The 25,808-nt window shown below is 47.7% G+C and overlaps 2 protein-coding genes across 2 annotated transcripts in view; one reads left to right on the top strand and one right to left on the bottom strand.

The window, feature by feature from the left end:
* Nucleotides 1-789: 789 nt before the first annotated feature.
* On the bottom strand, nt 790-9,906 carry GTF3C4 (general transcription factor IIIC subunit 4). Its single transcript, XM_071574108.1, has 5 exons — nt 9,607-9,906; nt 6,323-8,143; nt 4,532-4,662; nt 3,480-3,568; nt 790-2,819 (listed from the first exon to the last, which is right to left on the bottom strand). The coding sequence occupies exons 1-5, from the start codon at nt 9,898-9,900 to the stop codon at nt 2,755-2,757; spliced, it is 2,400 nt and encodes a 799-aa protein (XP_071430209.1). The 5' UTR covers nt 9,901-9,906; the 3' UTR covers nt 790-2,754.
* Nucleotides 9,907-10,163: 257 nt separating this feature from the next.
* Nucleotides 10,164-25,808, top strand: part of DDX31 (DEAD-box helicase 31) — a 46,720-nt gene continuing 31,075 nt past the window's right edge. Inside the window, exons 1-14 of the mRNA XM_071574109.1 lie at nt 10,164-10,221; nt 10,595-10,842; nt 11,016-11,091; nt 11,710-11,753; nt 12,196-12,266; nt 12,510-12,574; nt 13,384-13,428; nt 15,251-15,292; nt 16,380-16,444; nt 17,241-17,360; nt 17,634-17,740; nt 19,012-19,247; nt 19,584-19,760; nt 22,274-22,333. Coding sequence (XP_071430210.1) covers nt 10,186-10,221; nt 10,595-10,842; nt 11,016-11,091; nt 11,710-11,753; nt 12,196-12,266; nt 12,510-12,574; nt 13,384-13,428; nt 15,251-15,292; nt 16,380-16,444; nt 17,241-17,360; nt 17,634-17,740; nt 19,012-19,247; nt 19,584-19,760; nt 22,274-22,333 — 1,392 coding nt within the window. The 5' untranslated portion in view covers nt 10,164-10,185. The remainder of the gene's footprint in view (nt 10,222-10,594; nt 10,843-11,015; nt 11,092-11,709; nt 11,754-12,195; nt 12,267-12,509; nt 12,575-13,383; nt 13,429-15,250; nt 15,293-16,379; nt 16,445-17,240; nt 17,361-17,633; nt 17,741-19,011; nt 19,248-19,583; nt 19,761-22,273; nt 22,334-25,808) is intronic.

Raw genomic sequence — 25,808 nt, 5'->3', positions numbered from 1 at the left:
ATTCCTCTGTACTGCTGTGAACGGGTCAGGTGAGAAGTGAAGGCTTTGTGCTCAAGGATCTCCACTGCCATGCAAAGCTGCCATTGTGGGCTTTAAAATTCCTTCTCCCAGTCTGAAAACAGGTTAAATAAACTGGCAAAGGTAACTGAGTATCTACAGCCTTGGAAGACAAGGGAAATAAACATTAATGCTGCAACGTTGATGGGAAGTGTGCTAGAGCTTCATGGCAAAGCCTTAAAACTCAGTCCAGGCAAATTCAGGAGTTCCAGAAGTGATCCCCAGGCATTAATCTGTTATCATTGATGTTATCATTAATCTGTTATCATGCTGAACCTTTGGGTCAGCCAGACTTAAAACACTTGAGCAGATCAGGATATTATTATGGTTTCTAAGCCACTATCAAAGCAAGGATCCTTGACTTTTTCCAAGAGCTCTGCAGAGCTCCCTCCCCTTTTCCACAGGCAGGAATGCTCCTGAGTTGGAACATTGGCTGGTGAGCTGGTCCCGACTGCCTGGGCAAGGACTTGCAGCTTCCACTTTAAATGCTTTCTCAAGCCCCACGAATAAACCACCTGTCCAGCTCATGCTGGAACTGGATGTTCTGCTCCCCCCAGGCCCCACCAGCCCTGGGAAGGGGGTAAATGTTGTCCCAGGTCCAAGAGTTGGCCCCAAACTCCACACACGCGGGGTCTCGAGGTTACTCTGTGTTTTACTGGATGCCATCACGAGCTACATTGTCTCTCTTTGCAGACACACTGAAGTAATTTCAATTTTCAATGCACAGCAATAAAAAACTAAACATTTCTTTAATACAATTATGGTATCACTTCCAAGGATATTTACAAACAAGGCTAATTATTTTACAGATGGATGTGCTTCTGCTGTTCTAGGCTACTATAGTAGTGTTTTTCTCAGCACAATCAGGCTTATGCATGAGACACTGAACAGAAGGACAGTGACCTGTTTAATGTGAGCTGAGCAAGAATTTGCTCCTGGAAGGTGAAGGAACATTAACAAAATATGCATAGTCCTTGAATGGAGGAACCAAGCACCATGCACTGCTGGGAGACTGATACTGTCAGGACAAGTCCATGATTTCTCAACAGCTCCAGAGCACTTCCCACACAGTTAAAGTGTCAGGAATCACAAGCAGGGCGACACCTCTGCCACTGATACTCTGCAGAATGGAAATACATAAACTCAGGATTATTTGACAGCATGGACTGAAGTGAACAAGACAGACTGAACCAGGAAAGCATACACATTTTGGAGGTGTCTCTCCTCTAACGCTGCATAGGAAGTTGAAAAGAGTTCTCCTGCTCCTGTAGGAACAGATGGCAAAGAGAGAAGGATGGGGTTTTTTTCTGATAGGACAGTTAAAAGACAAAATAAATCTCCAGGCTCAGCCACTCTACATCATTGGTGTATTCAAGAATCTCTGGATGAGGGAGTCATAGTGAAGGAGTCTCCAAGAAGGATGGAGAGAGACTATTTACAAGTGCCTGGAGGGACAGGACAAGGGGAATGGCTTCCCACTGCCAGAGGGCAGGGTTAGATGGGATACTGGGAGGAAATTGTTCCCTGTGAGGGTGCTGAGGCCCTGGCACAGGGTGCCCAGAGAAGCTGTGGCTGTTCCATCCCTGAAGTGTCCAAGGCCAGGTTGGACAGGGCTTGGAGCAACCTGGGATAGTGGGAGGTGTCCCTGCCCCTGGCAGGGGGTGGAATGAGATGAGCTTTAAAGTCTCTTCCAACCCAAACCATTCTGTAACCCATGAGCAGCTTCAAGAAACTCCTTGGCCAGCTGTGGAAACCCTCCCACCTGTCAGCCAGGGTGGGGTTTGGGTTTTTTACTGTGTTGTTAGGAGAAAAGAAACTCAGCTGGGAGTGACTGTTTGGGTTTCAAACTTGTGTAAAACTCAATTCCTGGATGAGGAAGACTTTCAATTTAATGGAAAATAAGGTAAATTAGCAATGTTTTTGCTAACTGAGTTACACTGGAAAAGATGAATCCTGCTGGTAGAGGGTTAAGTGAAACCAAAGGCAAAAGTTGGGAAGGAGTTAGAACTTACTTCAGAAAGTGGGGAAAGAGGCTTAAGAGCACTGGAAATTAAATATATATATTAGTGTTTAATCTAATTGCTATTAGTTTAATAATTATTACATTTTCAAATTATTCTTACTGATCCCTATTTGACCCAGGGAACCAAACCCCCCTGCTGATTTCAGCACCGTCACAACAGTGACGAGGCAGTTCCTCCTGGAGACTTGCAGTGAAGCTGCTCCCACGGCCCATCTCTCTCCTATGGCTGTACCTGCAGGAGCTTCACTGGTGAGAAACTGGAGCCACAACTTATTTTCATAGTTTAATATCCTGCAGCAAGTGCCAGTGCTTGTTACCAAGCAGAGGGAGCACTACAGGCTGAGCCTTCTCTGCCCACCAGGAGCATCCCAGAGCTTGGGGACTGACACAGCTGTGGGGCAGAAAGGGCAGTTCACACTGAGCCCAACAGTTCAGTTCTCTGTCAGTGTCCATGGGGGGCATCTCCAAACCTCTTTCACCTGGCTCTTCCAGGTGTACTCCTGTCTCTGGAGCGTGGAACAGGCTCCGGACCTGAGGAGTTTCTGGAAGCTCTGGTGTTCTATTTACAACCTCTCCCCTCCAGCAGGGTCTGTGCTCCCCTGCTCTGCATCCTTTGAGGCTGGAGGGAGCTGATGGAATAGAGAAAATAATTTGGATCTTTACAGAGTTTTTCCCTAGAACACAGGAGAATCACAGAACGTGCAAGGCCCTTGCAGTAACCTCTTGATCCATTCAGGGTCTGCAAATAAGAAAACAAGTTGTTCAAAGCAGGAGGCAGAGGTGAGCAGATGCACAAATAGGAATCCTGGACACTTTATATATATTCCCCATGCAGGAGTAACTGAGAATTCAGAGGAACCAAACTCTGTTACTGCCCTGAAATTTTAAGTTATGCCAGTTTAAATTCCACCTCAGCAGGGGACAAAATTAAGGTGGAAACAGCCTGTGCTACATCCTTACACACTCATCTAAATATCTATATAGGAAATGAATTTAAAGGCTCTCCATGGCACAAATGCAGTGTTCTCATTTTCTAAACTGAAATTAGATCCTTCACATAACACAGCCCTTGGTTCCTGTTTCTTTGTCCCTCTTGCATAACTGCATGCTAATATATTCAACCTGAATATAAACTAACTGCTGTAGCATTCCAGCACAGATTGTGTTTACCCAGCTCTCATTAAAATGGGGGATTTATACATCCATTTTGGCAGTCACTGATTAGTAATTAACACACCACTAATGCCCAGACAACAGGACACTGTGAAATGCAGAGCTGGTGCTTCACATGGTAACTGCCTGAAACAGGAAAGTCAGTGAAACTAATTCAAGGCATTTTGCAGATCAAAGTTCCAAAGCCCCAATTGTGCCCCTTCTGCCACAGGATAATTTAATTTACCTTCTGGGGTTGGGTGCCTTGCGATGCTGTCGTGGAGCAAACACCTCCTGTACACCAGGCTCTGACAGGACTGGTAGGTCAGGAAGCACCTGGGAAAGGACAAGGAGTTTTATCAGGAGGTTTGGAGGTTTATTGTTTCATGGCTGCTGTTCCCAGTTTGCTTTCTGAGAGTAAAGGCAGTGATGAGCCACGTGAAACATGAAAGTGAAAAATCTATTGATTCAGGGAAATGAAACTTCACAAGTGCACCCCCATTGCATGTGGACACCAAACTGAGAAAGGCCAAAAATCAATGTACCTTTGAAAAAGGTTTCAGCAATGGCCAGAACAATTTTAGCACAGAGTAGAGGTGAAAAGCTGGAGGCTCTGCTGCACAGGGAAGAGCCACAGTGTCCTTCAGGCCATGACTGTTTACCCAAACTGGCAGGCACTGCCTGTTAGGCAAAGCTTTTTCTCTGTGACACATCAGTGCCTTGCCAAGGCTCCAGGGACCATCTCCACAGACCCCACACACTGGTACAGGAAGATTTAACTTTCTAGACATTCCAGAACTTGTCTGACTTCTCAGTGTGCCTCTTTCCAATCATTTTTTATTAAACTGCTTTTGCTTTCAAACACTAAAGGAGCCAGAACAAACCCTCCTTCACCTGACATTCCACAAAGGATGACTTGCCTCTAATTTTCCCTTGCCTGCTTTCTCCTTATCTCCATCTTCCCCCACTTAAGAACAACAAAACCAACAAAAACAAAAACAACTAAACCCCCACAAACAACAAAAACCTACAAAGAAAATCAACAAAAAACCCCAAAACACAAAACAAAACCCCCAACAACATCAAAGGCTTTTTTTTTTAAAAAACATTGTACTGCTAAGAGAACTAAACCCAATCTCCAGTGGAGATTCTCTCCTTCATGGAAAAGCACGGGTAACAGCAGGATGGACAACAAGCTTCATGACTTTTTACTCCAGTGCTAAAAAGTGGTTTGGGGGAGCTCTTAAAAGAGGTTTGAATGATCCAGAGGAGGGTAAGAGCTGGTGCAGGTGGCGCTACCTGAGCCAGATGTGCCCGTTGGAGCAGACGGCCTGTCTGCGGTCGGTGAAGGGCAGGATCTCCTTGCACAGACTGCAGTGCTCTGGGAACGTCTGCTTGTTCATTTTCTTCAGGATGTGCCCAATCAGCACCTGGAACACACAGGAGGCAGCAGGGATTGCAGCAGCTCAGCTGAGGGTGCAAATGCCCCACAGGGTACTGTGGTTTCACAGTATGATACAGGAGGCACTGAACTCAAAGAAATAAAAGTGTAAGAAATACCATCCATCACTCAGTGTTGATTTATTCTCCTTGTGTTGTCACCTCCCAAAGATTTGTCCCACTGTAAAGGGACACAGACCTGAAAGGCAAGAAGGTTAAGCTGGAACTGGTATCACACCACTGACCATCACAGCAATGCTCTTCCTCGTGTCTGTCACAGCAATTCCTGTTCAGAAGTTACCTGGATCTGTGTCCTCATCAGTCCTCCAGGAATGCTGTGGAACATTTGTGTGACCAAATTTGTCTGTTCTGTTTCAATAAATATAAACCACATCCTAAGGACCTTTAAAGTGGGACAGCAAACTGAACAGATACAATACAATTTAGAAGACAGCTTTTAATCACTCTAAAAAGAAGGATCTTGTTTTTACTATAAGAAAAGCAACCTCTCAGGCCTTCAATTCATAGTAACTGGATGCTGTAACAACCCAGCAGTTGTGCCACAATACTTTCCCAGTGAATTACTGGTGGCCACACTGGCCTGTGATTCCAGCAGGGAGAAGACCACACCTCAGGAGAAATGAGCATGTGCTTCCTTCCCTTGTCTTTCTGGATGCAAAGTAAAGGCTGATTGTTGGAGTTCAAGTGATTTAATGACTCTGGCACTGAAGAGAACTGCTCTCTGTGCACACTAAGAGGAACAGAGACATCCGAGCTGATGCAGAGTGTTCCCACCAAGGCTTCCTTTGTGTCACCTCTGTATTCAGAAAACTTCCCTGCCCTGTGCAAGCCAAGCCCCACTGGCCACTGATTTCCTGCCACAAACGCTTACTCTGCACACTGACTGTCCTTCAGTGAGGCTTTTCCTTTGGCAGGGAGCAGTGCAGGTTTGGGAGGGGTTCCCATCATGGCCAAGCATTCAGGAATTCATTTATTGCAGTGCAATAAGTTTCAAGTGAGCCTGAAGGTTCTGGCCACGTGTGTTGTCACAAAGGCAGCCAGCCTGGTTAACTGAATGTCCTGCACAAAGCTCTGAATCACTGGGTTTAATTCATAAAACACAACCACTTTCTGAACCTCTGGAGCTGATCCTTGCACAGAAGGCTCAGGGAGCAATGCCAAGTCCTGACCTACCACCTGAACAGCAACAGGGCTCGATTATAAGTATTTTCAGAAGTGATACTTCTGCAGCTCTTGAAATTAGAGCTGCAGCCAAAATGACCAGAGGAAGTGCACCTGAAGTTTAGTTGTGTAGAGATGATAGATTAAATAAGCTGAGTCATGAAAACAAACATATCAGTACATGTTTCAAGGCCACTGAGAGCAGCAGAATAACCCTGGTCCTCTCCCTTGAGCTGCAAAAACTCAGGCATGATTATTCTTTGTTGTACCTGAACCAAATTTCAACATCTTGACTCAGATTCCTTCCTACTCCACAATTTCAAGGAAGGAGAATTTAACCTGAGTGCTCTGCAGAAGCTGACTGGGAAAGATGACATGGTTACAGTTCTTTTTCTACCCCAGTCACATTTTCAGGAGTGGAGTGAAGGAAGTAACTCATGGAATCCCCCGAGCACAGAGGTCACTTACTCGTGCTGTTCTGTCATCGTAGCCATCATCAGACATCAGGAAGTCACAGACCCCTCTGGTGGGAATGCTGGTGTTTTCTGTAATCCATGTGTGCAGATAAACTTCTCCCAACACCCGTTTCATGTGTTCTCGTGTCAAGTGCATCTCTACAGCCTCAATCTGTGCCTGTATTTCAAGCAGCTTTTCTTCCATTGGCTCACGGCCTCCAATGTCACTTGACTGGTGGAGAGAATCCTCTGCAGTGTCATCTATGTCCACTCCTTTGCTTGTGTCACACAGGCTGTGCTTGCTGGCTTGTTTGGAAGTTCCTTCCTCCTGGTCATCCTCAGTGCTGCCCAGCCCAGGGGAATCTGAGATTGAGACTTTGGCATCCTCGTGTGAGAGCCTCCACGGGGCCTCAGAGGGAGCTTTCTGCATGGACTGGTACAAAATCCTCAGGAGAAACAGCTTAAACCTCCAGAAATAAGTCGAACCACAGCTCTCAATCTTTTTATCCAGTGCCTCCTGTAAGAACTGAGGAATGTGCTTATCCTTCAAGATTTTCCAGCGCACCAGATCCGTCAAGTCCACCTGCCGGAAAAGGTTCTGCACAGAAGATTCCAAGAGCTGTGCAGCTGCCTCCTCAAAAGTCTTGAGGGTGACAAACTGAACCTGGTAGTTCTTGTTAACGGGGTGCAGCCCGTTGGCCATGCCCTCGGTGGTGATGACCGCCAGGTAGGCCCCGCACGGGCTGACGGCGATGCCGTGAGTCCTGACGGAGCCAAACACCTCCGAGAGCCTGATCAGCTGGTGCTCAAACTTTAGAGCAACGTCTGTGAATATGGGGATGAGCTGCCTCACCTTCCCGTCGCTGGAGCAGGTGTACACCGTGCCGTTCTGCTTGTCCGCCGCCATGGAGACGATGGGCAGGGCGTGCAGCCCCGTCACGTGGGAGTTGTGGACGTTCAGACCCGCTTTGGATATCAACAGGAGGCACCAGAACACATAAGGGCCTCTGGCAGCCACCACCAAACTGCAGCTGCGCTTCTGGTAGGGGTGGTAGAGGGGGATACATTTGATGCTGTGCACGGGCAGCTGGTCCATCTCCTGCCACAGCACCACGGGCTGTCTCAGCGTGAAGTAGCCCTTGACCGCTTTGAGGTTGACAGGGAGGATCTTCACGGGGCCGTAGGCGCTGCCCACGATCAGCCCGCTCATCTTCCGGTTGTTGTGCTCGTACTCCCACCAGGACAACACGCTGGGGGAGCTTATCCCGGACTCGATGGTGTTGCAGGACGTGATGGACTCCTTGCCCAGGCAGGGCAGCTGGAACTGCCAGACGGCGATGTTGCCGTTCTCGAAGAGCACGGCCAGCAGGACGCTGCCCACGTCGCGGCACTCGTTGTTGTGCTTCACCTGCTGCGTGGTGCAGATGCCCGACCACTCCATGCGCACCGGGGCCTGCATGCTGTGGCGCCGCCGGAACTCGGGGAAGTCTCCCAGCTCCCCGCAGGGGGTGTCGGCCTTGCACAGCCTGTAGCCGGCCTCCAGCAGGCGCTCCCCGTACAGCTCCGTCAGGTCCACCAGCTGCACCCACTGCAGCCGGTTGAGGTTGGCGTGGATGGTCAGGCGGTTGTCCATGGTCAGCGCCGCCAGCAGGCACCGCCCGTTGGCGTCACAGCCCAGCGGGGACCAGCTGGAGTACTTGAAGCCCCGCAGGGGGGGCAGGGACTTGCCCTCGGGGTTGAACACACGGTCCAGCATGAACGTCTGGCTCACGGTGGGATCCACCGAGCTGGCAAACTTCTCCTTGCACTCGGCCACCTCCTTTTTGGGACCAACCTAAAACACAACAAAAAGGGCTTTTAAAACAATGTCACAACTTTTTCTTTTTTTTATGAAGGCCCTCCTGGCATTAAATTCCTCTTAAAACAGCATTTTTCAACTGAGCTTGGCTGTGGCACTGAGTGCCATGAGCTGGTAAAGGGACTGGAGTTGGACCAAGGGTTGGACTTGATGATCTCGGAGGTCTTTTCCAACCCAATCCATTCTATGATCCCCTACCACAACCTATTCTGTGCTGTTCCAGTGGTTAATTAACATCACTCCTAAAGCCTTCAGCTTCCTTAATGCTCTGCTGAATCAGAGCCTGTTTTCATACTTCTATTCACAGACTATTCTGAGTTGGAAGGACCCACAGGGATCATCGAGTCCAACTCTTGAGTCAATGTCCCACACAGGGGATTGAACCCATGACCTTGGCACTGTTACAGCCAAGTTTTAACCAACTGAGCCAATCTCAGGGTCTGTTCTCCTAAAGCTGCCTGGCATAACATTTAAACTGTAAAGCACTCAACATTTCAACTCTATTCCATCTTCTCCACATTGTTTTGCAACATAAAATCAGACCCACAACAAGAGAATTATTATTTAATAAGATACTCACCCAGACTTGCCACCTCTCCCTAAGTGTAAAAATTCAGATGTCCCTCAAGGCCAATTCCTGCTGCAAAACCCCTTCAGCTTACACAGCAAACCACAAAAGATTCCTCTTAAAACTGTACTGAAAAAGCTGTGCTGGAAACTGCAGAACTTTAGAATTCCTGGAACCTGCTTGATCCTGGATCACATTTCCCCCAGACATCACTGGGATGTCTTTTTCTCTCCTGTGCTTTTAAAATGCATCAAACACAGGGGGAAAAGCATCAACCTGCAGGAAGTTGTGTGGGGAAGGGGCAGCTCTGGGGGATCAGGATCACAGAATGGGTGGGGCTGGAAGGGACCACAGTGGGTGATCTGGTCAAGCAGAGTCATCCAGAGCCCACAGCACGAGGTTGTGACTCCAGGTGGGTCTGGGATAACTCCACAGGCACAGACCCCTCTCTGGGCAGCTGTCGCTGTGCACGGGGAAGATGTTCATGTGGAGCTTCCCAGACATCACTTTGTGCCCATTGCCCCGTGTCCATGTGGTTGGCACCACAGAGGGGAAGCTCACGTTGAAAAAGCCCTCTGGGATCATCGAGTCCAGCCCGTGACCGAACAGCACCGTGTCCACCACCCCGCGGCACCGGATCCACATCCCGCCTTCCCTCACACACCTCGGGGGACGGCGACTCCCCCCCTCCCTGCGCAGCCCCTTCCAAGGCCTAATTTTGTCAAGAAATCCCTCCTGGTGTCCAACCCGAAGCTCCTCTGCCTGCGCCCCCGTGGCTCCTTCCTTCGGACATTCACACGCTGATGAGAGCCCGCTAATGAGCCCCACTAATGAGCCCCCGCTAATGAGCCGCCCCTGGCGCGGCGCTCACCTTGAGCAGGCAGGCGGCGGCGGGCGCGGGCACAGCCGTGCGGTGGATGACCATGTCCTGCCCTCCGCTGTGCACGTCGCTGAGCTGCTCCAGCACGGCGATGCTGCGGGCCGTGCTCACCGACACCCGGTGGTCCTCGGACCACGCCAGCGGTTCCAGCCCGCTGGCGCTGTGCTGCAGCCGCACCGCGGGCTCCCTCCGCACGGCCGTGAGGCGGAACCCGGTGCTCGCCGCCGCCTCCTCCGCCGCCACCTCCACCCGCAGCGGCGGCTCCTCCCGCCCCGCCGCCGCCATCTTGCCGCCGCCTCACGGCCCGCGCGCACGCGCCGCCGCCGAAGCCCCCGCGGCGGGGCCCGGCCGGGGCTGTCCCTGCTGCTGCCTGCGCGCCCCCCGAGCCCGGAGCACGGAATGAGGGGCCGAGGGTGATTCCCCAAAGCTCCCGCAGCGCTGCGAGATGGGCAAGGGGTGCGGGAAGGGCTCCGGAACCGCGGGGATCCCCGGCGCCCGCCGCTGCGCAGCCCGCATGGGTCGGGCAGAGCCGGGAGCGGCTCCGGGGCCTTGCGGGGGTGAGGGAGGGACATGGCGGCGGGAGCGGCGCCGCGCGGGACCGGCACGGTATGAGCGGAGGGGACGGGAGGGAGAGAGCGGGACACGGACATGGGGCTGGGAGGGACAGAGGACACGGACATGGGGCTGGGAGGGGAGCGGGGCACGGACATGGGGTGTGAGGGACAGGGGACACTGCGGGACATGGGGCTGGGAGGAACAGGGGACACTGCGGGACATGGGGCTGGGAGAGGAGCGAGACACGGACATGGGGCTGGGAGGGACACCGGTGGATCTGTGAGCAGGAGCTGTGCAGCTGCAAAACTCAGTTTGTTTAGCCAGGAAGTGGGAGATTCCAACTCAGGGCTCGCTCTGTGGGCTGATGTCTGTGCTCGCGTGGTTCTCAGGCATTAATGACTCTGGTTTTTCGTTCATATTGAAGCAATCTGGTGCTCTGAAGAGGAAGCTCCAGACACCACATGGGAACCCACCTGTGAAACGTAAACCCTCCCCAAGCACCTTCAGGAAATGTGCCACAGAGGCTGACAGGAGGAAGGAGGGGAACTCACCACAAAAACCTGCCCCCAAGAAGCACCTGACTGACAAGCAAAGCGAGAGCCAGAAGAGCAAACCTTTCATTAAGACCTCCAGTCTGTTCAAAAACAACCCAGAGATCCCAGAAATTCACAGGTATTTTACACAGATGAGAGGAGAAACAAATCCTTTCAGTGTCTTGAATTCTCGCCCTTGCTTGGGCAGAGCAGTTGTTTGGTGTGTGTGGTTTCATTGCTGTTTGTGCAGAAATCTGATGGATGATTTTTAACCCCACTGTGGCTTTGTTTTCTTTGTTCTGCCTGACCCAGAAAAGCAGTGCAGCAGGTGCAGGAAAATGTTTTTACTACAGATTCCTTCAGCCAGTTGGACCTTCATCCACATCTGGTGAGTGGCAGGGAGGCTGCACAGCTCCAAACATGGGGGGTTTGGGTGGGGAGCAGGTCAGAGAGCTGAGAGAGGCATCTCTGTTTGTGGTGACCTGGATAGGCTTGCCAGGACTTCACCTGGTTTTGGTAGAATAGAATCACAGAATGGATTGGGTTGGAAAAGACCTCCGAGATCATCAAGTCCAACCCTTGGTCCAACTCCAGTCCCTTTACCAGATCATGGCACTCAGTGCCACGGCCAAGCTCAGCTGAAAAACCTCCAGGGATGGGGAATCCACCCCCTCTCTGGGCAGCCCATTCCAATGCCTGAGCACTCTCTCTGGGAAGAATTTTTTTCTGATTTTTGTTGCAGTCTCTTGGCTCAAGGTGCTGGTTTGTGTCCTGACCCCTCCCCAGACCCCCCAGCACCTTCACTGCTTGCACAGATAACCAGCAGTGGTGTAATTCCAATTAAAAAGTATTTTGAGGATGTGGTAACTTTATATTTATTTGCCCTGGATCAGTTATGTGGGGAGGGAACTTCAGTCTTCTGGTTTTTGCTCTGTCTTGTGCTACAAAAAACAACAAAAGGAACTGTTTGATATGAAACCTTTATTGGTCTTTATTATTGTTTCAGATCTCCACAATAAACTCTGTCCTAAACATAAGTAGCATGACCAGGTAAGCAAATTAACATAAAAACCTTGTGCTTCATTATCCCTTAGAGCAAATAATCTGTGATTGCTTCATTGTGTGTAGTTGGTTTGTGGAGCCCACAGTGCCTGGTGTCCCATTTGCTTTGGGCTTTGTTGCTTCTGAAGTTTGGGGTGAGCAATAACTTTTAAGTTGCACAGCAGGGCACTTGTCACAGCTGAGGGTGGAACTTGGGAGTTCCTGCCTTCTAGTTTGGTGCTTGAATCATAAAACCTGTTTAAATTGATCACACCTGGTGCCTCTCTAATGGCTTTGCTTAGAAATCACCTCAGCTGATGCAGCTGCAGAGCAGAGATGGGTGTGTGGAATTTGGGGTGAAGGGTTTTGAGGCAGTCACTGCTTGTTAAAAGCTCAGCATTCTCTCCTGTTCTACATTTGTGTTTCCTGCCCTGTCTGGTTTGTTACCCAGTGTCCAGAAGCAAACAATTCCTGTGCTCCTGCAAGGCAAAGATGCTCTGGTGAGATCTCAGACTGGTTCAGGTCAGTGCTGGGTTGTTCCTCCCCTTCTTAGGGCTTTTTAACTGGCTCCCAAATACAGAACCAGCACCTCCCATTCCCAGTACAGCTCACACAGTGCCAGGCTGGGAAAGCTGGTGGGGGCCAGAGTGGGACTTCACTTTAAGAGTGGTGGGAGAAATGAGGATTGAATTTTCTGAAGTGTTGCTGTAATTGCCTCATTTTTTATTTGATGGAAAGTTTTCTGATTTTCTCCCTTTCAAAAAGGTAAAACTCTTGCCTATGGGATTCCACTTGTACAGTCTTTGCAAGGAATGGAGGCCAAAATACAGGTAAGTGCAACAGAATTGAGTGTTTTCTTTTTGATATTAAGGTTAATAAAAATAAAATCCAGCTCTTGTAGTCATTGCTGTCTGTTCTGGGTGCAGAGGTCAGGCAGTCTGTCTGCCCTTGATTGGTGCATGTTCTGGTGAGACACAGCTCATCCAAGCTCCCTGTTCCCCATTCCCCAGTGCTTCAGGGAGCAGGGTGAGCTGAAAATGGGCTGAATTATCAGCTTTGGAGACTAAATTATCAGCTTTGGAGAGGGTGGAGTGCAGAAGGGACAGTGCTTTGGAAACTGGGAGAGTGGAGAACAAAAGTTACTGCCGTGTCTTTGGGAGTAACAAGTTTCCAGTCTTTGACATGGAGTGAGATTTGATAATTGCTCCCAGTTTGGATCATCTGGTTGACCAAAAAATGCTGCTGCAGATTTTCCATCCTTTTATGGAAAGTTGCCATCCTGACTTAGGGGTGGAAGTGTTTCCAACCCATCCAGGGTGGTTCTTTCTGCAGGTGTTACCCAGAGATTGTTGCTGTGCATCCAACAGGAGGGTGATGGAGCAGCTCAGAAATATGAGAGAAACAATGGAATAAATGCTGGGTTTGGCTGTGAGCAGGAAAAAGAAGCCAATAGAGGATTGATACATGAAACACTTGATTTTTTAAAAATCTGTGAGGCAGGAATACCCTAAAATTCCCTTAAATACACCTTAAAATGTGTGCAAACTTGTACTAAAACCCTTCAGGGCCCTCTGGGGGCTGTAGAATTGCTCTGGTTGTTGGTGCTCCATCCTGAGTGGGCCTGATGTTCTGTTTGCAGCGCAGTGATGGGCCCTATGCACTCGTGCTCGTCCCAACCAGAGAGGTAGGTGGCCTGTGGCCTTTTTCTTTCTGAATCTGAGCATTTGAACACTGGGTTTTAATGTGGGTCCAACAGGGAGGGTGAACTCTGATGCTCCCCACATGAGGAAATGGTCTCTGTCCTTTTGCTCAGCTCTTCTCCCAGGCACTCAGCAATAGGACAAGGGGGGCTCAAGATCTGCCAGGGGAAATTGAAGTTGGAGAGCAGAAAAAAATTCTTTGCAGAGAGAGTGCTCAGGCATTGGAATGGGCTGCCCAGAGAGGGGTGGATTCCCCATCCCTGGAAGTTTTTAACCAGAGATTGGCCGTGGCACTGAGTGCCATGATCTGGTAAAGGGACTGGAGCTGGCCCAAGGGTTGGACTTGATGATCTCGGAGGTCTTTCCCAACCCAATCCATTCTATGATTCTGTGTTTCTATGGATGTGGCACTGAGTGAGAATCCACCATGTCTTGATCCAACCCCACTGTGATCACCAGCCCAGGGCACGGAGTGCCCTGGTCTGGTGATCACAGTGGGGTTGGATCAAGAGTTGGACTTGATGATCTCTGAGGTCTTTCCCAACCCAATCCATTCTATGGTTCTGTGATCTTGCCCTCATGGAAGGAGTGTTGTCATTGTTGTTCAGTGCCACACCAGGGTGAGGGAGAAGGGATTCCTGAGTTTTCCTGGTGAGTTGTGAAGCCTGCAGAGCCTCTCTAGCTCAGTGCATGCCTCATGCCTTCAGAATCAGAATCACAGACTGTTCTGAGTTGGAAGGGACCCACAAGGATCATCGAGTCCAACTGTTGAGTCAGTGGCTCACACAGGGGATTGAACCCATGACCTTGGCATTGTTACAACCAAGTTTTTATCTCAGGGGGACTCAGTGAAACCAATGAAACCAGCTTTGCAAATGTGTTGGTTTATACAAGTGTGTTTAATTTTTAAAGCTTTTTCAATTCCATAAGTGAATGCTGAAGTTGAGGCCTCCAAGAGCTGCTTTCTCCACTGAACTCTCCTCTATTTAATTTACTTGCAATTATAAAGGCAATGTCAGAAGAGGGTGTCAACCTTTTTAATTTTTTGTCTGACAAATGGTAATAACTTCCACGTGGAGAATTGATTGCAAGTGTCTCATTTGGGGCACAATATTTTATGCAACCTGCAGTGCAATATCTCTGCTCAGTTCTGTGAGAAGAGAAGGCTCTAAAGGTATTTAAATTTTCACAGCAGCAACTTCTGCCTCTCAAGGATGCTGTTTAAATACCAAGCCTGGAGAAAACTGTGTGTAAGCCTGTTTAAAGGGCTGCCATTGAGAGCACTTAGAAAGATGATTTGTAATTACAATTGGTATTATTTTGTACTGAAAGCAATGGCATTCCTTGAGAAAAGAAGCACAGAGGCAGAAAGCTCCAGTGTCATTGTGGGCTGCCCTGACTGCCAGGAGATAAACTCTGGACTACATTTCCTTTTCATAGTGGTTTTCTTCCAGAATTTGTGCCATTTTCCCTTTTACTCCCCCAGTAGGAAAAAATCAGTGCCCTCACCTTGTTTCCTCACTGGGGCATTCCCAGCAGCAGCAGAATCCTCTGTTGTCCTGAGAACTGGTTTGTGGAGCTGGCCCAGTGGAGAGGTTTTGAATGGGTCCAAATATAATAAGAGAGGGATTATTCAAGATTAAAAATAATAAGGAGCTCCTAAAAGAAAAATTAAGGGTGTATTTAGAGTTCTGATGATACACATAACTAGATTAGCCTACAAATTTTTGAGCTATGGGGGCTTCTAATCCAATTTTGCACTCCAGAGAGACTTTGCCAAAGCTCATTTTCTTTTGTTTTCCACAGCTTGCACTCCAAAGTTTTGATACAATACAGAAACTACTTAAGGTAAGAATTCAATGCTCTCTGTTCTTACTCCTGGAGCCTCTTGCTGTGAGAGCTGAACAACTTCAGCTCCTGAGAGTTCAGCTGGATGCTTAAGGAAATCCAGCACCTGGCAAGATGTATGGTCCTTAAAGATAAATGTGTTAAAGTGCATGATTTCCCTGTGGCATGTTTGAAACTATTACATGAGCAATTAAGTGATTAATGATGGCACCTTAGTTGCACATGTGTTGATAAACAGGCATAGTTGATTTTCAGTGGTTTGTTTGTAGAAATACCTTTCATTGTTTCACTCTGAGTTATGAGTGGAGACTCTCACAGTGACAAGGACCGTTTTACTCAAACTAATACTGGCCAGATGGGTTTCAGATGGGGAGCAGAACTTGGGGAACTGCTTTGCCAACTGAATGGCTGGAGAAATGAGGAGGCTTTTAAAATCTTTCCATGATAGTGCTTTGCTTTTAATTAATTATCTAAAATTAAAATCCAAAATGTATCTAAAATGTTTTCTCATCCTTATTCCCACTCCCTTTTTTTCCCCTTGAAATTATAAGACTTCCCAAATCTTTTTTTAGTGCTGGAATTACCAAGTAAGATTTTGGTGTGTCATGCTGAGGTTTAATGTACTTCAGTAATTAGGAGTTATAGTGGACTTTGGATGTCCTTTAAGGGGTGGAGTCTGGTCAGTCTGGTCACAATGATGTGTTGTAACCAAATCCAGTGTGAACTGTCACAGTGACCCAAAGGAGTCTTGGATCATGGTCTGGCTGGCCCTTGGAGGGGCTGGATAACTGGAGGGTGTGATGTGATTGTGTCAGTACCCAGAGAGAAAAATAAACCCAGGGTGAGCTGCTCCTCATGCAATTAGTGCTTGCATTTCCATCCTCTGGGATGATGTGGGAAGTGAGTTACCTGGCTGGGACTGGAGGTGCCATTGACAGGGAGCTGTGGGTGAGAGTTGGATCTCGTCAGGCACACGCTCCTGTAAGCCCCCAGCCCTTTCTCTCTTTGCCCAGAAACACCAGGTTTTGATTAGGCTTTGTCTCCTGATTAAGAATAATCAGTACTGGTCTTGTTTTCCTTTCTGTAGCCCTTTACCTGGATTGTGCCTGGAGTGCTAATGGGGGGAGAAAAGCGAAAATCAGAAAAAGCCAGGTAGGAATCCACCTTCTTAAATTGTGTTTTGGGTCCTTCTGCTCTACAGTGTCTTTATCTGCTGCTCATCTTCAGAGTGGTTTTTGTACTGGGAGAGAGATGGTGAGCCTGGATCAAGCTGTGATCCCCCTGGATCTTACACAGGCACAGTGACTGGGTCAGCAGGAAACATTCACTTCCCTCAGTTGGATCTGTTTCTAAAATGTTGATGAGCCTTCTGAGAAGATGATCTCTCCTGTCAGTATTTTTTCCCCTCTCCTGACAAGCTCCTGTATTTGCTTATCACCAAGAGCTGCCTACAGTATTTGCTATGGGGGAAATTGCTTTCTGGAAAAGGGATTTCCTGGTGTTAAAAATCCCTTTCTTTTCCCATTTTAAAAATTGAATTGTGAGCTGGTAATCCAAAATGGAATTTTCATGTCTCTCTCTATAAGCATACACAAAAAGAAGTTTACTCTTTACCCTAAAACAAGTACTCAATTAGAAAAGAAAACCTACTTAGATGTGTTAGATTTTTTTAAATATTAATATTTCTTTCCACCCTATCCTTCTCACTGTTTATGCCTCTGATTATCAGTGATGATCAAGGATAAATTTTAGCTGTGGATGAAATTTCAGTTTTAGTCAGTGAGCAAGTGTTGTCCTTGATTTTATTGTGGCCCTTTTTCCCTCTGCAAATTCCAGTTTCTCACTCTGGTTTCTTGTGCCAGAGATAACTGCTACCCAGTATGGGATTATTTTTTTTCTTTCTTACATTCTTGTTTTTTTGTTATCTTTATATTTTAAATCCAAACAGATTACGCAAAGGGATAAATATCCTCATTTCCACCCCTGGTCGGTTGGTGGATCACATCAAGTCCACAGAATGTGTTCACTTCCGTCGCACTCAGTGGCTCATTATTGATGAAGCAGACAGGTAAAGTTCCAAGTGTTGAGATATAAAAAGTAATTATGATACCCTCTGCATCATGATTCACTAAATACTTAAAAAAATACAAGAGAAAGTGTGACCTTAAGCCATTCATGCTCAGTGGCCTCAGCCAAGCACCAGCTGTCTGGGATTAGGAAGAGATAGACCCACTTTGGACAGATTGTTGTACAATTACTCATTGCAAAGATGTCATGTAGTGTTAAGACTTTCCCCTATTCCTTCCTGCAGCACCTTTGATCACCTCTGCTGTTTCTGTAGGATCCTGGACCTGGGCTTTGAGAAGGATGTGGCTGTGATACTGAATGCTTTGAACGCCGGGAGGGAGACACGTCAGACTGTGCTTCTCTCTGCCACCCTCACAGAAGGTGGGCCACAGACACAGGGGGGCTCTTTTAGCTGCAGGATTGTCTTGGGTTGAGCTGGCAAAATGCCAGCTGCCCAATAACAGAGTCAGCTTCCCTCCTTCCAGCTGAGAAAAGGGAGAAGGGGAAAAAAACCTCAAACTATGTTTATGCTTGAACTAACTATATATGTTTATACAGAAAAGAGAAAATTGAAAGAAACTACAACACACACTTACACAAGTTAAAAATAACAAGAAATAACTTTCCACTCCCCATCGAAAACAGATTCTATCACTCTAGGTCTATAGGCACCCTAAAAGACATTCAGCAAGGAAGATAAAGTGTAACAACAAAATGTTTCTACTTCCCTGAATTCAAACAAAATACGATGTAGTGGCAGCAGAAACAGGGCCCAGCACAGCAGAGCAGTTGTAGCACGTCCTGCCTGTACTTCAGCCATGATGGAACTGGGCAAAACACCTCCTACTCCTGCACACATATCTTAGGTTTGCATCATCTGGTATGAAATATCTCCCTGGTTACTTAGTCAGACCATACCTGTCTTTCCCAATCCATGCAGACTCCTTGAGCCTGCTAATTTGAAGCCTAGCTAAAAATACTGCAGTGATGCAATGTACTTGGTTGAGTCTGGCTATTACAGCCCAGTCTGAAGCCCTTTGCAATGCGGAATAATGCCTGTTAATTTCTTTGGCTTGTGACACTTGTGCTTCAGCCCTGGAATTTCTATCAGTGTATATTCTTACATGGTCCTCACATATGTCTCCCAAATTTCAGAGCAAAGTCACCTGGGAAGCACTGATGGGTTTCTTTGCTCTACAAATACAGAATTAAGGCAGAAAGCTCATGACAAGAGAGCTGTTGTGTGAGTTGCTCTGCATCAGACAAGCAGCCAGTTGCTGAGGCAGGAGTTGAACCTGGCCTTGTGACTCCTGCACTCTTGATAAAGCCAAGATTTGTTGGTTTTTTTCCACACACACATTTAAAACCAGGACTGCCAAATGCTGTCTGTCCCTAAAGACCTTTATGTAACGTGGAATATCACAACTGACTGAAGTAGTGCCTTGTGGAGGTTTTGGGGGACTCCACAGCACCCAGGCCTGGTAAGCCCTGATCAGTCTGAGGTTTGGCCAGGTGTTCTGTTGGCATCACGGTCCTTGCCCTTCACTCCTTTTCACTGGAATTGTGTTAATTGTTTGTTTTCTGTGGGCACATCATCACAGTCCAGACTGGACCAGGCTGAGCTTCCTGTATTTCTCATTCCTGTGCTTTAGGAGTTACACGACTGGCCGACATCAGTTTGAATGATCCCGTCAGCATTTCTGTAGCAGATGAAATCCAGAAGGAGCTCAAACCAGCATCTCCAAAGGATAGAGAATCCAGTGGTTCTCTGAACTGCATGGAGCAGGAAAACTTTGCTGTTCCAGAGAAGCTCAAGCAGTATGTTGTGATGGTCCCCAGCAAACTGAGGCTCGTCACATTAGCAGCTTTTATCCTTGAGAAATGCAAGGTGAGACTCTGTTTGCATTTATATTACCGAGTAGCCCTTTGCCCTTTCCAGCTCCTTTATTGTTCCTCTGTTGAGGATAGCACGGATTAGATTCAGGGCTTTGAAGTGCATCTTGAACCATGAGAGAGCTGAGGTGCTGTTGTGTCTTTCATGCTGGCAGTGAGATGTGTACTTGTATTTCTTTTGTGGGCTCACTATTTGGTGTCAAACTCTGTAATCCTTTTTCCATGTAATTATATCTCCAGAAGTCTAAACCGCCTGAATCTTTTAGCAATCAGGGAATTGGGAGAGTCCTGTGGAAATGGTCACGAGCAATTTTCCTGGTTTTTTGTGCAGTTTGAAAAACACCACAAGATGATCATCTTTTTCTCCAGCTGTGAACAAGTGGAATTCTACTATGAGCTCTTTGTAAAGGTCCTTGCAGGAGGGCCAGAATTGGAACAACCTGGACATTCATCTCCCTCCTCCATGTGCTTAGAATTCCTCCGTCTGCACGGCGACATGGAGCAGGAAGTAAGCATTCTATTCCTTATTCCCTGTGATTTATTGTGTGGCTATTTTGGGGAGGAGGGCAGAAGAGAGGACAGAGAGTCATTTCACCTCTAGGGGCCTCACTCTTCCATCTGCTAATGAGAATAAGGATATTGTCCCATTTCTGGGAAGTACCTTGGTAGCTGTATGTGCAAAGCACAGCTGAGGAGGCAAGAGGTGTTATTTCAGCAGGCTGAGGCAGCCGTTCTCTATTCCCACTGGGTACACTTAAACAATTTATATCCTGTGGTCATAATGTCCATTATGACCTGTGCTTCTCTCTCATGCAATCCAGACAGACTTTTAATGCCAAAGGAAAACCTTGTCCAAGCCCTGAAACGTTACCAGCTAATACTTGTCCCCATTAGATGAGGATGGAGCAGCTCGGCTTTGGTTTTGAAGAACAGTATCTTGACAGATTGCTCTTTTCCCTGGGAGGGAGAATAGCAATATAGCAGTGATTACCTGGAAATAGGTGTAGGTTTTAGCCAGATAGGCCTGAGTGAAGAGGTTGGAGCTTGTTACAGAGGGCTGAGAGGCCAGGAGAAGAGTGTCAAATGAACTGTCACTGTGGAGTTTGTCTCAGTAGCTGAGAGACCTCCCTTGGAAGTTCAGCCCCTGATCCTGCCCATGGTCTGTGATGGAGAGAGTTGCTGCTCTACTCTGAGCTGCACAGCAGAGATGGTAAATGAATAGAGCTCTTCTGATGAAGCAAGAGGTGAAGAGCCATTGTTTTTCTCACTCATTCCCATCCTGTGGAGACCAGAAACATGTGCTTTGCTGTCCCTGCAGTCTGGCCTTTCCTCAACCTGCCTGCCTGAGCAAGTGAGCAGGCCTGGTCTGGCCCAACTCTACCCTGACCAGCTGTTAAGCCAACAGAACACCACTAAGTAGCTGGCACCAGGGGAAGGGTTTTGCCTTTTTAGTACCCAGTGTGTAATTAGTGCTTGATGTCTTCAAATTAAGAGCATTAATGGAGCTAAATTGTGGATCCCATATGGTACTGCTGAGCACGGCTGCTGTCATTGTCAACAAGATACAGCGTGCTCTCTTCCTTAGTTTTTGTCAGCAGAGGGTTCAGTGTGTCAGCAAGGCCCAAGTTTCCCTTCTTTGTACTTCTAGCTGGGAGTCAAGTGTGTCAGGTTTCTTCTGTATCATGCACAGAACAGGACATTCACTTCCCAGAACTCTGGGAAGGAAGGCTTGAAGCATTGGAAACAAGGGTATTTTGGAAGGAGGGCACAGAAAGGAAAGGGGTTTGGTGTTTCTGAGGCCAGAGATGGGCCTGAGCTCTGAAAAGGAAAAGAGCAAATGGAGGCAGATCAAGGGATTATGTGTGTGTGTTTGTGTGTTGTTTCCCACAACTACAGAGGAGGAGTGTGGGTGCAAAGGTGGTACTGGCAAATGAAGACCAAATGCTGTTGAGGCCTTTGGTGATCAGGCTCAGAGATTGTCTTGTCAGGTGGCAAATATCATTGTGATGTAGTGTGAGTTGGGGGATCATTTTCCGTGGCTTTTATCAAGAAAAAATCACACCCCAAAGGTGTTGGTTAAGCTAAAAAAAGTGTGCCTGAGAAGGTTTGGGGACTGACAGAGCAGGAGGCTTTTGAAGGTAACTGAGGAGCTGTGCTGGGTTCCTGCAGTTTTGGGGCTCAAAGACTGCTGGTGGGATAATTTGGGATCTGGAGGTGTGGGAGGCCCTGCCTGGGGACCTGAGTTTGTGTTAGATGTGGGGGCTCCAGGAGTTCAGGCTGGGGAGTACCTGCCTCTGACTCTTGTGGGAAGGAAGAGCCTCTGTCCCAGTGGTGGCCTTGGCCAGTATGAGGGGAGGGTGCCCAGGAGTCCTGAGGCCCTTCTTACCCCCTCAGACAGGTTTGTGGCCCACGTCTCACCTGTCCTGCCCTGTCACTCTGCAGACTTGTCCCTCAGCAGCTGAGCAGCCCCGAGTCAGTGCAGGGCTGTGTGCACGGCCCATTGGGCACATGATGAGCCTGATCTCTTGTGATGTGATTATATCACTGTGTCAACAAAATGGGCTTATCCTGCCCATGGTGTGACTGGACAGACAGCAGTGAACATGTCCAGCTTTCTCTTGCATTCACAACAGCCTGTGTTGCCCATGGAGTGTGCCAGTGCTTCTGCTGGTGCTGCCTAATCCTTTGTGGATCCCCTCTCCATGTAAAACTGTTCCTGCTTTTTGGCATACACAAGCTGTGCTTCTGTGCAAGCCATGGAGGTGTTGGCTGCTTTGATTTGACCAAATGTATCCAGACACTGTGCCTTCCTACCTGGCACCACACCTGTGTGCCACAGATTCTATTTTTCCATTTGCAGGAAGAGTCTTCCTAGGACTCATGAGGCCAATTCCTTTGCTTTCGAAGCTGTGCATGATCTAGTGAACAGCACATAGTTGTTTAATTGTTACCTTAGCTAATTTGCTTGTGTTTTATTGTAATCTGCATAAGCAATCTTTTAATTTTTGGTTTTTAATCTAGGAAAGAACAGAGGTTTTCCAGGAGTTCCTAAAATCCAAGACCGGAGTCTTGCTTTGTACTGTAAGTAACTTGGAATCCCTTTGCAGCTCCCCACTAATGGGCCTGTCTGATCCCTAATGGTAGACCAGAGGATTTGGCACTGAGCTCTGATTCCAGCTCTGTCTGACCTTGAGGAAAGTCATCTCCTTTTTCTGCATCTCACATGTTAAGTAAGGACTGGGGCCCTCTTTGCAAACTGTTGTGTGATCTTTTGCTGCCAGTTACTGTACACAGAAGATCTGTGTGTCTTATACAAGAAGCCACTACGTATTTTGCATGGTCTTATGTCTGGGAAAATCTGTTCATTTGAAGCTGGAACCTTGCCCTCTGCATGCAGCCAGTGGATTGCAATCCTAATTTGTAGTGTACCCCATAAAATTGGATGTAGTGTGATATTGCCCATCTTAATAACTTAATAAGGTTAAAAACAAACACCTTCAGGGGTGGAAGGGGAGCCCAACCAGAGAAGGGCTCACTGGGAATGCCCATTCTCTGCTGCTCTCCATGCCTTGTGCCCTTCAAGCTTCTTCCAAGGGTGCTGAGGGAGAAACTCTTGTCCTCTGCTGAAGTTTGCTGGCACCCTTGTGTTGTGGTGGCACCTTCCCCCCTGGCTGCTGACCTGGGGTGCCACAGCCTGCTGCAGTGGTGCAGAAGGCTGCACGATTTGCTCTCTAATAGTGGCAGCTGTTGATCTGAAAACGTGTGAATCTTGGCGATTTCTACCCACAGCAAACCTGTAAATTACAGCGATCGGGAGTAATTAGAGCTGAGAAACCCTCTCCAGCTCTGAAATGACTCCTGTTCTTGCAGCACAGGGTTCTTAAAGGAAACCAGTTGCAATTTTTTTCAAAGTGTGGGGGCTGAATTTTCTCAGATTTTTATGCCTGCAGTTTGACCCAGGACTGCCATCTGTATGGGATTGTTTGATTTTAGCATTGCCAAATTATATATTATATCACCTGTAAAATTGTACTTGTGAGATGCTATTCCTGGTCCTGCTTGTGGGCACAACCTTTCAGTGGTTTGATCAAGGTCAAAATGCATCTTTGCAGAGCATAAATGTAACTATAACTTGGTTTCCTTGTATACAGAGGTAGTACTTGAGTGGCTAAACTGAGGAGAATGGCAAAGCTTAAATTATTGAGTGGTGTAGATTAAGTGATTTGAAGATAAAAGGTGTTTGGTAAATTCTAAAACATGAATAGCTGAACTTTGTTAGGCTTCATGCACGTGCTGCCTGTAATTGAGAAATTTCATGTCCATATCTTGTTATTGAAATGCCAATTTAATGAGTTTGGAAAGACAGTGAATGCTCAATTTTAGACAAAAAGAAGGCAGAATCATTACAATCACTGGGCTATCAATTTCTGGGTGAGACTGTTGGAAGGGGAAATGCAGCCTGTGACAGGAAAAATAGATCAGGAAATGTACAGCTGTTGACAAGGTAGGAAGAAGATGGATAAAGAAATCCCAGTGGATGGGATTCCCCTCTTGAGACACTGGAGATGAGGTTTGATTTCCTGCTGTGCCACAGACTCTGTGCAAGTGGGTATGGGATTGGGATGACAAGGCAAGTAGCCACATGTCAGCTGGGCAGTGGGGTTTGCCCCTGCCCTGTCCCAAACGGGGGTAACGTGAGTTAACCTGGATTGCCATGAAGAGGGTGGTGTAAGGTAACACATTTATCAAACCCTCCTCCTTTTCAATCTCAGCCACTTTGCATTTCCTGCAAGGCAGGGATGCAGATCCTGAGGGTTGTGGTGCCCATGGCTCAGCTGGCACATGGTCAGCACGTTAAGCACAGTAAGTTGTGTGTCTGAGTCCAAAATCTCTCAGTGCTTCAACTCCCCATCTGTAAAATGGGGAAAGTAGCACAGTTCTATCTTACAGAGATGTTGGGAGGACAAATGCATTGAAAGCAGGAGGTGGCCTGTTACCACAGTAATGGGGACCATATGGACACCTTAATATAGAGATACACTTTGCACCAGTCCCACATTACAGGTGCCTCCCCAACGCAGATGTCCAAAGGGCAGCCAGGCACTGTGACCACCTCCTGCCTCCGAGGGCATTGCTTTTTCTGACACTTTTCTTCTTATCAGCAAAAAAACGTTCTGCAAAAATATAGTTCTGTTCTTCTCACTGTGAAATCACGTTTTGTGCCCACAGAATTTCAAAATCTGGCTCACAAAAGAGCAACACAAATAATGTTGCTGTCCTTCCCTTGTCCCTTATGCCATGTTCTCCACCCATCTTTCCGCTCTAGTAAGCAATGGGACCTGCTGTTCCTTTTATTAATTTGCTCTATGTCATATGTATATTAATATACTCCATAAAATATTTTTGCCAGGCAATATAAGCTGGCAGACAAGAAAATAAAGAAGGGCCATGCATCTCAGAGGGTCTCATCCAGATTTATTTCTCTCTCCTTCAGCGAAGTTCTTTGCGGCTTCCTTTGGGACGTGCCTTTTAAACAAGTTCATCTCTTCCAGGGAGGGAGGAAAGATCATTTGGAGATTGTTTGCTGTTTACTCAGTCACGCTAACTCATCTTGCCAGTTTTCTGGCGGCCCCAGCCAAGAGCTTTCGCCTCTGACAGCTTCTGTGCTCTCCCCTTCCTCCTCTGATTACGCAGCCCAATCTGTCACCCTGCCGACGGGGGTCTCTACCCTGCTGATGGCTTTCCACACTCGGCAGTAATGACTTTTGGCAGGCCGGGAAGGCGCGAGAGCTCCTTCCCCAGCTTGGAGAGCCGTTAGGCCCTCTCTGCCTGTTAGCTAAAGCACTTTGTGAGCTTCTTTGGTAAATAAATGAGTCATTTTAATCCAACTGACAGCCTGGCACCTGAGCAAGCTGCCTTCCATCTGTACTTCTAGGCCTCATGTAGGCAGCCAATTGTCAAGCTCAGGGCCTTCAAGACCTCACCATTGAGTGTCTTTCAAAAGCAACTTTAGCAATTTCCTTTGCCCTAATTAGATTGTGCGAGAGGGACTGAGCAAAACCAAGGCCCTTGCAAAACTTTTGTGGCCATATTGGTTCTGATCTTCTGCAATGATAGGCCTTGCTTTTGGGGTGGCCTTTTAGCTCTCTGTTCCCTTTTATCCACTCCCTGTGCCCCCATTCCCTTTTATCCATCCCCTGTGCTTCCATTCTCGTACCCACTCCCTGTGCCCCCATTCCCTTGAATCCACCCTCTCTACCCCATTCCCCTGCACCCACTCCCTGTACTCCTCCACCACCACAAGCACAGGCTGGTAACATTAATTATTAGAAGCAGGAATTCCAGCCTTTCTGGACTTCCTCAGGTGGATTGCTCCTTGATCCTGTGCCCTTCTATGCCCTACAGCTGGGATCAGGGCAGGAAGGTGGTTAAGGCTTCATTGTGTTTGCTTGGCATCTGGACTTTCTTTAAAACTTCACTGGGGTGGGTTATTTGTCCTTGTTCCCATGTGGTGGTCACTGAATTGTGCCTTCCATTACCCATGGAAAGGAGTCAG

This window comes from Pithys albifrons, chromosome 20 (assembly GCF_047495875.1).
Source record: "Pithys albifrons albifrons isolate INPA30051 chromosome 20, PitAlb_v1, whole genome shotgun sequence".
NCBI classification, from domain to species: Eukaryota; Metazoa; Chordata; class Aves; order Passeriformes; family Thamnophilidae; genus Pithys; species Pithys albifrons.
This window is presented reverse-complemented; position numbering and strand designations above follow the sequence as displayed.